The 14216-nt window shown below is 45.2% G+C and overlaps 1 protein-coding gene across 1 annotated transcript in view; it reads left to right on the forward strand.

Moving 5' to 3' along the window:
- MAMLD1 (mastermind like domain containing 1) overlaps positions 1 to 14216 on the forward strand; it is a 79049-nt gene that overhangs the window by 63446 nt on the left and 1387 nt on the right. The window contains exons 3-4 of the mRNA XM_062584777.1: positions 12502 to 12648; positions 13983 to 14064. Coding sequence (XP_062440761.1) covers positions 12502 to 12648; positions 13983 to 14064 — 229 coding nt within the window. The remainder of the gene's footprint in view (positions 1 to 12501; positions 12649 to 13982; positions 14065 to 14216) is intronic.

A 14216-nucleotide genomic window follows, 5' to 3' on the forward strand; every position in this document is an offset into this window, starting at 1 on the left:
CTGTGGTCAATGGAGGAAAAGGTCTGCAGAGGGTTTTTCAGCTGACCCCAGTGCGCCCAAGGAGAGCTGCTCCCTGGCTGCAGCGAGGGAAGGCTGGGAAGCTGGGCAGCAGGCACACGCAGGTGCTCATCTGCCAGAGGGACATTTGTTCTCCACCTTCAGGGGTGTCAATACACAGAAGACTGTGAAGCAGGAAGTCACGTTAGTACCTTAAATAGGTAGCTTCTTTTGCCTTGGAAAACATTTTCCTTTCTATTCTGTTTTTCTAGTGTCAGAGCTGGAAAGAAGAATCTTTGATTGCTGTCCTCTGCCGCTGTCTGTCTCCATCCCAAGTACCATGGGCAAGTGGGTGGGCAATGGGCTCCTCTTGGACTGCTGTTTCCAAGAGGAAACCTGGCTGACTCCTGGATGAAGTAATGAGATGTTTATTTGCAATATATAGAGCCAGTAGACATCTCTGGGTGACAGGGATCTAGAGACTAGTAAACAAAAGCAGGCAAGGTTGCAACTCAAACTGTAAGAATGCTTATTTGGGTCTAAAGAAAACAACTGTAAAACCAAGTAATGACTGTGCTCTAAAACATCTGCAATGCTGCATCTCAGGACTAGGTGCAAATGCATCTGCCAAACCCCTGCACTGGTAGGATGCCTAAATCTGGGTTATAGGGAGCTCTTACCAGCTTGTGCCCAGAAGGTGAAGAAAAGGGAATTCTTTGGCCACTCCTTCTTCTCATAATAAACAGGAAAGGGCCAAGATCCTCTTCTGATGCAGCTGAATCGTTCCCAGAAAAGGGGAATTTATTTCATGTTCTCTCAGTGGAGGAAAGCTTGCAAATAGGATGTGTCTAGCATCTCTAAAAGAAGCAAAACACTCTGCTGTCTGAACGTTTCCGAGAATTCGTGCTGAATTCTTCCTCTGTTGCCTGCTTGTAACACAGAGGAGCAGTGTCTTGGCGTGAGGTTCCCCTAGCTCAGAACAAGACACATGTATTTTATGGCAATAGAGAAGACTATTTCCATCAGGAAAAGAATGAAGAAGACAGCAGTGACGAAAAAGGATCTTGTACGCTCAAAACCAGTCAGTTGACAGCTCCATTTTCAAACCTGAATATCTCAGACCAGCCACCTAGAAACAGCCTTCTGGCACATCTGCTGCCTTCAGAGGAACACCTGCATTTTCAGCACTGCAGACAATCGGGACACTTCCGTTTGGGGGACTAAACGTAAATATGAAAGCTTCACCGTAAGTACCAGGTCAGAAATTAAAGCCTTTGCCTGAAAGTGAAGGGATGTAAGTTGTTACTGAGGTCTGAAAGCAGGGACTTCTTCCACTCGCTGCAGTGGTCAGAGCAGCTCGTGGAGGGCAATCAGAGGACTGATTTCAGTGCTCCACATCTTCTTTCTTTTCTGTTGAACTCTTAATTATGCGTGCACTTCGCTGCAGATTAGCAGTAAGCGTGGTGCAGCAGCCTGAGCCCCCTGGGGTGCAGCGAGTGCACAGATCTCATCTCCTCCGGCCCTCGTGTTTGTTTGCAGGAGATGTCCATGGGCTCCGCGAGGGCACACGCACGCAGGCAGAGTGCTACGGTACGAAGAAGGGCAGTTTGCTCTTTATTCCTTTCCCCCCCCCCCACCCTCCTTCTTCTTTTCTGTAATCATTGCAAAACAGGAACAAATGAGTGTGTCACTTTAAACCATGAAACCACTTAGTCTGTAAAGACAGATTTGGCGTCTTTGTGCTCACAGTGACAGGCCGGCGCTCCATAGTGCTCCCACTGTTCTCGCTGCCCCTCACCCCGCCGCCGCTCCCCACCCCCTCTCGAGATTTGCTTCGTGTTTGCCTGCCTCTGTTTTTGTGGTTGGTAACCAGCAAAAGAATGGAATGGATTTAATGATTTGTTGGCTGCAGCGCCGGCATGATTAAGTCAATAAAGCTGCAAGCTGAAAACAGACAGTGTAGTTACAGTATATGACTTTAACCTTGTTAATGCATGTTTATGTCCTCCTGCCCACTGTATAGCTGTACATTGCATAAAGAAGATCTAACCAATCTTTAACCCATTAAATAATTCATAAAGTGAGAGCAGACATCAGCTCCTTGCAGAGCGGATCAGTAACCATGGGGTCAGCAATAACTTTGGCTCCCTGGACCATATCCAGCATGTTTAAGCTATGGTGATGTCACCAGGCAAGCTTCTAACCTTAATCATTTGGATGTGAACAAAGGGAAGTTAACTGTTGACATGCAATGTGTCCAACGAAGAAGCGCCTGCAAATGCTCTGCAACATCGCTGCCTCATGGGGGACGTGGGCTAGCTCCAGCCTTCTTGCTTCTTTTACATGCCTCCCTATTTCCTTACAGCAAAAGTGTGCTGGGCCAAATGCTCAAAGGCACGTGCGTCCTAGACTCCTCTTATCTTAAGTGACATAGACATCAAAATCCCACAATATTTCACTGAAATATTGGCTTACTCCAGAAGACAGTATTTGAAGGCATTTGGGGCATTTGGACTTTTTTTTTTTTTTTTTTTTTTTAATCTTGGATAAATTTTGAATCAGAAGTATCTCCTGCCTTAACACAGAAAGGCCATACACTGGGGAGAACAGGAGACAGAGGCTGGAGATGGAGAGGACATGGAGTGAAGCAGGACTGTTCTTGTTGCAGTAAAAGATCTCCTAATATCAGACAGGACTTTTAGGAAAATACTAAGATTCTCACCTTTAACTATCTCAGGCCAAGCCTCTTCTCCATTTCTTTGTCACTCAAAACACAGAGCTGACTTCTCTCGCACACAGCCCTCTTTCCAGCTGGGCACCGCAGGATTCTCCAGGTGTGGCCGTGTCTGCAGTTGTTGCAGCTGCTTCTTTTGCTGGCACGCAAGGGGTGAGTCATGGGACCGCTGGGGCCTGGCCAGGACACGCTGCGCTCCACTGAGCTGGGCAGCAGGGTAGAGGCCCTAGGGGACCATTACAAGTTGGTGTAGTTTAGAGCTGTTCTGAGATGCAACCAGCTGTGGCCAGACCCGGGGCTGGAGACGAGATGTAGAGAGGAGGACAGGGCAAAAACTTGTATGCGGAGTGAACCGGAAAAAGCCTCTTCTACCTCTCTGCAGTTAGTGGCACTAAGTGCACTTCTGCTGCAGGTCTTTGAGGTCGTAGCCTGGAGGCATGTTAAACAAAAACATCTGAGGAGGCTCCCCGGCAAAGTGACCCTCGTCCTCCTGCACAGGGAGAAACTTTTATTCCTTTGGGTGAAACTGAGAGAGAGAGAGAGAGGGAAATGAAGTGAGTTGTCCAGAGTCACATGAAGAAGCTATGTGCCATGGTATTGGGAACTAAACCTGGTCATGTGAGTCCTAGTCCTTAAGGATAGCTTTTATCCTGTGACTAAGGGGAGTGGTCAGGAAACAAACTCACCTTTCAAGATCATCTCCTTTAGGGGTGGCTTGGGAGTTCACCTTTAATGATCACATTTTCTAACTCTCCTTCTGACCAATTGCATGCTCACAGACCCATGAGCTAACCCACAGCTGTGTGTCAAAAGGGACATTTGCTCGTGCAAGGAAAATCATTGGAGACTTGTGCACCTATCTGTGCAACATACACACAGCTGTGTCTGCACACAGACCTCTAAGATGTGCGCGCCTTTGTGTGTGGGACAGTTGGGACTAGTAAAGGCACCTAGGTAAAAACTGTCACACCAGTATTTGTGTGCCAAATGGCTGTGTACAGCAGAGCATAGCTCAGAGCCCACTGCACAAAACTCACTGGCAGTGAGTTTTCCAGGTGCAAAAAGATGTGTATCTTGAGTTGGAGACAAGCACCTGGAGCGTCAGGCTGCCCTGGGCGGCATCTGCAGGTGGAAGGCTGGGGGGAAGGCCGCCCCCAGCGCCAGCGCTGATTCTGCTCAGTCCCTTAGTTATTCCCTGCTGCTGTGTGATTGTACTAACAAGGGTTCTTACATTAGTTTTCCATGGGGTTTTTTATTTGTTCTGTTTTGTTTTTCCTGTAAGCTGGAGTGACAGTCTCTCCTTCAGAGAATGTGTCCCAGAATTTATGGCAAGTTAAATCTGATTTGAGTAAAAATCCCATGTTCTTTTTATATATATTTTTAGCTTGGAACTTTGCATGGAGCATCTGAAAATCATTGGGCTATTGATTTCAACAAATGAACCTGCATACACCTAGTGATGTTTTATTATCGCTCACCCACCATAGGGTATATAGCAGCTGGTAATTTTTGTGCAGTGACTGCAGTTTTTTTCTGCTCGATGGAAAACAGAGTCGCTCCAAGCGTATGCTAATGCTGAATGGAGGGGTCCCAACTTCTGACCCATAGCTAATATCCAAAAGTCACATGAAGCTACCAGGGATTCTTGAGCTGGAGTTTGAAATGCCTATGTTATCAGCAAGTAAACACCATTAATTGCTTCTAATATGTCATGCAGTAGTTAAATGACAAGATTCTTATTAATCCGTGTGTATACCAGCCTTTTCAGTGTGTGTAGAGGGGGAGTATGAAGTGGTAAAATGATTTAAAATTAGTGGGGAATATTTACAGGAAGGCATAAAGAACTGTCAGTTGAGGAAAGCAGCATTTTATGTTCTTGTCCCAGATGACCTTGCTCCAAGGACAAATCAGAGCTTGATGAAATGAAGCTGCAGATGGCTAGTGATCTCAACTCTGTAATAATGAAATGACACAAGAAAAAAAATGAGACATCTACAGTTTGTAAATACAATCTGAATGGAAAGAGAGAAAAGGAATTTTTAAGGGGAGATTGAGTTGACTTGGTTACAGCAGTTCAGCTTTGAATGTTTTAATAATAATTTCCATCTAAAAAAATAATGGAATCCCTCCTTGTCCCCCATACTCAAGGTCAGCTTAATAGATTTTTCTTTCTTAACATGTCAGTATCTTGGTTTTAAAAACTTAATCATGAGGGCTACCTAATCACAGGCTACTTCCTATCCATTATTTTAGCTTACTATTTATCACTAGATATTGTTTTGTAGGTTGTGGTGATTTGGGGCACCTGAGTATGCAGATGATCTGATACAGCCATTTTAGGTGTTTGGATAGTTGCATCTGTCAGGAAAGAGTAAACCCGTGAGAAGTCTGAGACTGAAAAAGTGATGTGATACTTTGTGCCGGAGTGTGCTTTGTTTGCGCACTTGCGTCAGAGGTCAGCAGCATATACGTGCAGGCTTTGCGTGTGGGCAGGTTTTCGTGCAGAGGGGCTCTCAGAAGCAGCTAGGCAGCCAGCTCCTATTGAAAGTTAACAGGACTTGGGCACCGTCTCTGCAAATTGAACCTTTGCATAAAAAGGAAAAAGAAATTCATGCAAACATTAACTTAAAAAAATCACTTGATTCATAAGCTCCTGTGATCCAGCCCGCTTTGCTACAGTTCACAGAGCTCTTAAAAATGATCTGGTAGAGAACTGACTTACCTCATTAGCTCTAAATTTGCTGACTTTCACTCTGTTAGAATGAAATCTTCACCATTTTCTGATCAAATCTTTTCTTCTCTCTCTCTTCGTGATGCACAAATTGACCATCCAGCCAGTGCATTTCTCCACAGCACCTTTGCTGGGTGCTGAGCAAACTCGTGTCCTTTTGAATCTCATCGACACCTCTGTTAGAGAGCGTGCCTTGATATAACACAAGGATTACTTGAGTCAAACTACTTTATAGATGTGAGATGTTGTAGTTTGTCATCACAGCTACTGCAACCTTGTAGAGACAGGGAGAAGGACTACCAGCTGAAATTGGGTGAGATAAATGCAGTTTTAGATTATCTCATTAAATTTATAGGCAAGCTGCCCTCCATGAGAATGAGAGGGTGGTGTCAAGGGTTGGAGAATCATGACAGCTGTACAAGCCAAATATAAATATTTTGTTCTTTGCAGAGGATTCAATTTTGGATCTTGACTATATGGAATATAGACATGTACACAACACCCGTCCCTACATCTGCAGATCTATACATGTAAGAACAACGACAGATATGTTTTATTTTAAAAAATGGTGATACAAAGTGTGGTCAGGATGAGTACAGTCTTTGAGTATTGCCACTGTTAGGGGTTGGACAGAGCCTTGCATATCCTTCAGGTCACCTGGCTGGGTCTCAGGTCCTGCTCAAGGGTCCCTGTCCACTCATGGTGAGAGGTTCTCCAGGGCTGTGCTCGCAGGTAGCCTCGCAGGACCATCTGCGACCTGCGGGAAAGCAGAGTGTTATCGCTGCTGGAGACCTGAACTTGCCTCCTCCGAGTCCCCAGCCCTCGGGGGCTGCATGCGTCTGTGATACCCCAGCACCCCCACACGTAGGTTGTGCCTCAGGTTCCTCACTGCTCCGAAATGAGCTTCCCATGCCCTTTCTGATAATATGGTGCTGGTTATAGTATCGTAGCAGCTTGATTTCAGCTAGCCTGATAAAGCATGCATTTTAGTCTAAAGGAAAGGCCACTGTTGCAATAATTCGCTCTGGATATTAGGTCTTTTTGTGGTTCTCATGGCTGCTGCTGTTCAGCGGCTTGTGTCATTGAATGAAACCAGCTCTGAAAAAACTGACAAAGTTCTTGCACAAAAGTTTTAACTGCTTTGATTAATTCTTTTTTAAGAGGGAAACCACTTTGGATAGTTTGACATGGTCTTGTTTGGGGTTTTTTGAACAGTGTGCAGTATACGGGGAATATAGTGTAGCAGCTTTAGAGAACTGAGTATTTCATCTGCTTTGCTGGACTGGAGGAGTTCCTGATGTGATTGCTAGCGAGGTGAGGTGATCTTGTTGTTGCTTCTACCAAAGAACTACCTTTGAAGGAAGCTGTGTATGCCCATGCCATATGAAAAAAAGAAAACAAAACTTAAAAGAACTTTTTTTTTAAAACAGAACTGTATAGTGATGGATCACTTACAGTCTTCAAACAAAGCCTTTTCCTGACTGACAGCCCGCAAGATAAGCTTAGAAACTTGAGTCTGGTAGTATTTCACATAGTTGTATATCAAGTAAATGGGTGAAAGATGGGCAAGAAAAAGATCCACTGAGCGGCACAGTTTGTTTTGTCAATGTTCATACATTGACTTAGGAAAAACAAGCAAACAAACAAGAAGCTTTGCAGCAGTTTTGAACTGAAAGGATGAATTTTATCTTGAAGAGCACCTCTGAACTGTGAGCAGAGTAGAGACGAGAAAAAGGAGGAAATCTTCCAAAAGAACAAATGGAGAGTTTTGCTAAAGGCAAAAGGGCTATGTAACGGCTGAACTCAAGTGATCGCGGCATGTTACAGACATCACACTTCTGAGCCGGATGCCATGATATGATCATTTTGCCAAATCATGAACCTGGATTTGGTTTGCTTTATTTGCGTGTCTTGGCCAAACAAATTCACAATTTTATTACCTACATGTATTACAGCTGTGGAGGCAGTGATCCCCCTTCGTAAGGGCAGCATCAGGATATGTGCAGCCACCCAGGGTATTAGACACAGGGAGGCTACGCGTGGATCCAAACACAAACCTCCTAAAAGCCATACAGTTCCATGGGTGAACCCACTGTAGTAATATTTGTCTTTTAACTGCTTAGTCTATAGTATTTTTAAAGTGGTTGTGCCTAGGCATCGTAGTCACAGAGTTGCAGGGCACGCGCCGGGCGGGAGGCCGGGTCCCGCCAGCCTGCCGGCGAGCCCGGGGAAGCAGAGGCGTTCGTTTGAAACGGGCATTTGCATTTCCGCAGCAGTGTACAGAGCTCCGTGTACATAACAGGCGTTCTTAAAATACAGTACAAAACTGGGTTAATGAAGCTTCACCACCCCCCTGGAGATACGTGTCCCAGCAGCAGGCACGAGTGCACCTGAGGTCCGCCGCCGAGCTGGCAGGGCCCTCGAGCCCGTCAGGAGCAGAGGCAACCCTTCAGTCTTGCAGCCGTGCTCTTCCTTTCCGTTTTACTTCCTCTGTGACGTTTTGTCAAATACTTCAGGCTTAGTTATCTTTGTTTCCAAAAAATCAAGTGGCAAAAAACAGTTTGCCCCCTGCTCATATTTTCTACCCCGAGCCACCGTTTCCTTTTGTCTTTTCCTTTTCTTCTTTGGTGCTGCGGCATATTTCAACAATTCTTCTGTTTTAAGATATACAATTACTGGATTCAGCTGGATTCCCCATTTAAAGCGGAGGGAATATTTGTCAAATCAGTAATGCCTTTTGAAATGGAAGAAACTTTTTAAATGCAGCTACTATATGCATTTTTAATCAGATGCATTTCCGTTCTTCCACGGCTGTTAGTGCTTTCATTTAGGAAGTCGAGTTTTTCACCTACTCTGCAAATATCTACTGAAATGTGCAGAGCTGAGTGGCTCTCTCCCGGTAACCTTGCTATGACCTGGTTATCTGTTAGAACCACAAAGAATTCAGTCTCTAATTAGTCCATCTGTTAACTATTGAAATTCATGGCTTAGTTTTATTGTCTGGGTCTGTAACATAATGCTGAATGGTCTCACCTGGCAGCTTATTTCTTATAAAGCAAATGTGCCTTTCCAAGAGCTATTTTGGTGCAGATAACTGTCTTTTCACCAGTGGACAAATGACTCTGTCTAGCAGTCTGCAGTCGCCTTCGTGCCCTCACTGAAATAAATTGTAGATCTCCAATAGCTCTGGGCTTAAGTCAATACAATTTAACATGTACGTTTCTTTATGTGATATTCTTTAGAGTCACACTGTAAGAGCAGATGGGAAAGTTTAATAATGATAAATGAGTTTAGTGTTTTCACATAGCCCTACAAAACAATGAATGCTCTTTATTAAAGATTAGAGGGATTTTTACATATTTGCCAAAGAGTGATTAAAGCTCTAACTCTGATCCTCATAAAGTCTTACTTTTAAATTCTTTTTGGACTGTTTGTTAATGAGGATTCAGAGGAATTAGGGGCCATAAATTTCTTCATTCTCACTTAAGTGAAGCCACAAAGTGATTACTGGATATATGATGGAGGACTGAACTGGAATTTATCAACTGTGTTGCCCCAGGACAATTCATCTCTGTGCTTATTTACTGCAGTTGTGTGTCTCATATGTAAGAAGATGATGAGGTTGGCTAGGTTGTGCTCATCAGTGGATTTTTAAAGGCTGCAGATGCATAAATATATGTGGTAGGTCTCAGTAGCACTGTTCACACGCTTTGAGTCAAGTACGTGCCCGAATATTTTGTCGGATCAGACCCATGCTGACTACAACTGGACACAGTAATTTGCAGATGCGTTTTGCCCAACCTTAACAGTGTGCCATTGCACACGTGCTCGGCTTTCGTGAGAGGCTGCCCTCGCTGGTGCGCGCAGTTGCTTTCGCGTTACTGTCCGTGTCTGAATATTGACATGAACAGTAGACATTCCTGCAAACCTCGGCGCTCATTCTTTTCTCCTTGCTCCTGAAAGGAGTCCGTAAGATGCTACGTCCGAACAGTGAAGCCGGCACCAATGCCGTTTCAAAGAGAAATTGCCAAGTTGGAGAGCCGAGCCCGCTGCGCGGCGGTTTGCCTAGCAACAGGAGCACGTGCTTGCAGACGCAGGGCCCGGGCTCCCCGTGCGCGCTGCGTCCTCGGGGCGAGCGAGCCCGCCGCCGGACGTTGTATTGTAAGCTAGGGAGAGAGAAATGACAAAAAACCTGATGCATGCAAACAGATATTTTTAAAAGCTGAAGAATCCCCCGGAGGCACGTGTATCCTGCAGGGTAGCCTACAGCTAGCGGAGGTCCCCAAGCCGTTGGGGTGAACACCCCTTTCCACGCTTCCCAACTTTGACACTAATCTCCTTGCTACCTTCCTGAATTTTAAAATGGCATAGTCCGAACTATAGACAAGTTAAGACTAGGGCTTGTTTGGCTTGGCCTTAGTACGGGAAGGAAAATAATTTTTCTTGGGGAGTGATGAAAAGGAAAAATGTTTAAAGTTCACTAACCTCTGGTACGGATAGCAGTGTCCTTTAGACTACATGAAAGCTATTCTTAGTCATGCTGTTTACATGGTTATTTTTTACTGTAAGGGAATACAGTAGTTCCCACTAGTGGTGAAAAGAGAGAACTTTTTCCTTTTCCTTTTTCTCTTTTTTTTTTTTTTTCTTTTTTTGGCTTAACCTAAATGTGAACTGTAAAAGGAAAGATTTTGCATTCATTCCTGGTCTTCCTGTCTATGCTATTTTGTCCTAATTTCCCCAAAAGCAAAAATTATATCTATAGATTGTTTCTTTACTCGCTAATTAAGTGTTACACAACTTTGCTCTAAAAAACTCAGCAACCCATTCTGTGTATTTGCAAATGAACTTCACTGATTGTCATTATTGCTATAGGGTGCCTGCAGAAAATCCCATATAATTAAGCTGTTGTACTGCCATAGCACAAGAGCTGCAATTAGTAATGTGATTTACACTTCTTTTACCATTAATAATATGGAAAAATCAACATTATTTTCTTGATAATGTTTAGGAGAAATTAGAATGAGGTGGACATGATTAGGAAAAGAGATTTTAATGTTATGACTTGTTAATGCAATAGCCCTGAGCTAGACATCAGAATGATTGTCCTTGCACTAAACTCATTTGCTTCAGTAAGCACAGACCCTCTGCACGCAACAAGACAAGTTGGGAGGAAATTGGATAGATGGCAGGGATTTTGGTGGTATGAACATTTCAGTGTCTTTCATGTGTAGAGTACACAAACTGAATCCCTGCACTTTCAAGTATTCCCCTAGAGGCAATCTGCATTATTCAAAGCTTAACTATGGCTGCAGAATACTCTCTGACATGAAAGCAGGATGCTAGCTTTACGTGAACTTTCATATCTACATCAGTAGTAAATCATATTTACTTTTTTCCTCCCCTCTGTCTTTTTCGGTGGGGGATAGGACATAAAATGGGCAGGAGGGAAAGGGGAGGAGGAGAGGTGTCCAGCAGAATTGTAAGCAAAGCACCAGCAATAAAGTCTAGTCTTATGAGACTGCCCATGAATAGGAATGATAATGAGAGCAGTGATGAGCTGCAGGTTTGTGTCTTTTAGTAAATTATCTAGCAGGCATTTACATTTCATCAATTGTGATTTTGCATAATAGACCGAAGTGCTGCAACAAAAGGAGGCACCATAAAAATGAGTAATTTCAGTGACCTTCTTGGTAATCGCTCTTATAAAGAATATCTTGGAAGGAGTTGGGTGATTCCTCATGGTGAAGCTGTTGTGAAAGGGAGCCCCAGCCTGCGAAGGCTGCCTTTTGACAAATGCTTTCCAATGCTTTCTTCTGGCCACTCTGAAACGTGTCTCGTATCCTGTTTTCCCCATCTGAGCACGGTCCTAATTGTCAGATGTCAAAAGGCAACAATCATTTTCTTTTTGCTTATCTCCTGATAACATTGATTCGCAAACAAAGGATGTGGCTTCCATTCTGAAAACAAAGGAAGCATGGCCTAGCTGAGGATGCTGGATATAATATACATACTTCTCCTTGCCAATAATAACAAAACATCATAAATAATGTAGAGGCTGGATGTGAAAATGGAGAAAGGGGAATACTCTGGTACTGCTCTGCCTGGGTATGGCGTTTACAGGATCACTTCCCTTCTTGTCCTCATTGAGGCCTTGACTTCTTTTCTTGTTTTTCTCTTGCATTTCCATGACTACCTGAGAGTTCTTAAGATGTTTTGACTTCAGTGTATTTTTTTATTATTTTTATCTTTTGGATTGTGTCTTCATGGTGTTTGTGTGGGATTTTTTCTCTCTTCTCCCCACAACTGTGTTTCTTTTGAGGCAAGTCCTCAGCTGATGAAAATCAACACTGATCTTCTGTTGACCACTTAGAGTGATGCTGGTTTTCACCAGCCAGGAATCAAGCTCATTTAATCACTGATTTATGCCAGGCCATGATCTGGCCCTGCATTTCTGCATGGTTCCCTCTCCTTTCACAGCCACCTCTTTCCTTGTTTGTCAGATCAGGGAACCCACAAATTTTTCATTTCAACCCAGGCCCACCTCTCCCAGGGCCCTGGCCTGACTCTTGTTTTTCTGCTCTTCTGCCTCTGGTTTGCTGTTTTCTTTTGCTGTGGGCTTCTTCTTTGTATCTGATAGCCAAGTCCTCCCTGATGAAACTTTTCTTTCTATACGTCTTTCAGTGTAACAGTTGGGGAACTGGTGGGAAATGTGATGCTTTACTCACATCCCTTCTGCTAGCCAGGCAGCCATGTGACTCCATTAATTGTAGTGAATCAGTCCCGTAGCCTTGGGCTAGTCAAGGAGAATTTTGGATTAACCTTTTACTTCTCTCATTTCTTCTTGTGCTGATGCTCTGAAGTCTGAGCAGTCCCATGCCCCTCGCTGTCCTCCCTATGACATGAAGGGCCCTATGAATCCACGAGGTGTTTTGGCATGGGACAGCCAAAGGCTGGAGAGAGGGCATCAGCAGAGAGGATAAAGACTTCTGTTGTTATCTGCCTGATGAGATTAATTTTCTTTTTCCATCTTTCTTGGCAGGATCAAAATCCTGGAATTGTTGCCAGGCTTCAGGAGCCGGGCACCATCCCAAGCGGAGGCTCTGTGCCGGCACCAGCCACGGTGAACGGGTACACGATGAGGAACCATCTACTGAAGCAGCAAATAATGAAACGCCAGCTGATGCAGGTACGGTGCCGAGCGCCTCTGCGGGCTCCCATGCTGTCCACCCGGCGGGGAAGGACAGGACTGACCGGAATGGGGAAATCGCCAGTCAGCAGACTCTAAGGAGTGACCCAGGAATTGCGGAGCTGAGTCAGACCAGGGCTGTGGTTAGTCCAGTCTGACATACCTGAGAGAGGCAATGGTCAGGGGCTGCTCAGCAAGTCTGAGTGCTGATCTGCCCACTCACAGGCTAGGGGAGACTTCAGTCACGTCTGTGTCACTGTTGTCATCCTTGGTGAGCCTCAGAGCTGGAAGGGCAGGTGCTGAGAAGTGAGGCCTGAAGAGTGAGGGAGTCAGCCCCAGCCGGGGTGTTCTCCATCCTTACCTCTCGCTTTACTTCCTCGAGGATTCCCAGAGCAGATAATAAAGCTCCAGTCTGTGCTGGATGTGGCTGACCCCTATAGAGATAGGAGATATCCTTGTACGAGGCCTGGAACATGGGAGCGATCCCACGGGCGAGCTGGATGCGCAGCACAGAGCGAGTGCCTGTCCGACTTCCCGAGCGTGCCGCTCCATTTGGGGTGAGCAGGCTCTTTTCCTTAGCTGAGGAAGGAGACGAGCAGGAGCTTAGTGAACCTCCCCACCAAGCGCTGTCCTGCTCTTTGATAAAATTCCCTTTCAAAAGCAATTCTGCCTCTTTGTCACCAGTTGACTTCAAGCTTATCTGGCTGCTCTAACATGGTGGGAGCTTGGCCAGGCCCTAGCTTGCACTGTACATGGAGAGCTGCCCTAGCCACGGCTGCTGCCCAGCAGTGACGTGAGGGCAGGTTCTGGGGTTGAATGGTGGGCAATACAAACCAGGTCACTTGGAGAAAGCCAGCAATGCCTTGCTCAGAGGGCATTTCCAAGGATCCCTGTCTTCCTGTGGTTCATTGCTCTGTTTTGATTTTAAGCAGCACCTAGCACAAAAGGTGATCCACATGAGCAGAGCCATCCTCCAAGCAGGATACCGGCCTCCAGCAGCCTCCTGTTCATCCCCTGTGGGTCCCTGAAACACATGGTCCTCCACGCTTGTCTAGCTCCCCACTGGCCCAGGGCTTCGTGCAGCGTCAGCTGACGGCTGTACTCCTAGTGCTGGGCTCTTTGGAGGACACCTTTGCAAGAAAGGGCCTGTGAGCAATTAAGATCCAGTCTGAAGGGAAGTGTCTGGGCTGAGTCTCCGCAGAGGGGTCCGTGCGTATGTTTGTGTGTGCGCGCTGGAGAGGCTGTTAGTGCTGACAGTGGCTACACTTCGTGTCTGCTGCTATTCTTGTTTGTCAAGACACTGCAACTTGACTGTTATTCCTCTTGTCTTCCAGGAAAAGCAGAGACAAAACATGCTGGGAGTAACATCTGAGCAGAGGAGTTTGTTTGCAGCTCAGCAGATGAATCAGTTTCAAGGTAAGAAGGGAAATGGTATGCCATTAAAAGCCTCGAGGAGCCAGAGTCTAGGGTCTGATTAAATACAGGACTCTTAATGATTCTCTGCCCTGAAATAAAAGCATTCCACATTTTATCGCATAACGTAAGATTCATCCGTTTCCTTATCACTC

This window comes from Rhea pennata, chromosome 11 (genome assembly GCF_028389875.1).
Source record: "Rhea pennata isolate bPtePen1 chromosome 11, bPtePen1.pri, whole genome shotgun sequence".
Taxonomy (NCBI): domain Eukaryota; kingdom Metazoa; phylum Chordata; class Aves; order Rheiformes; family Rheidae; genus Rhea; species Rhea pennata.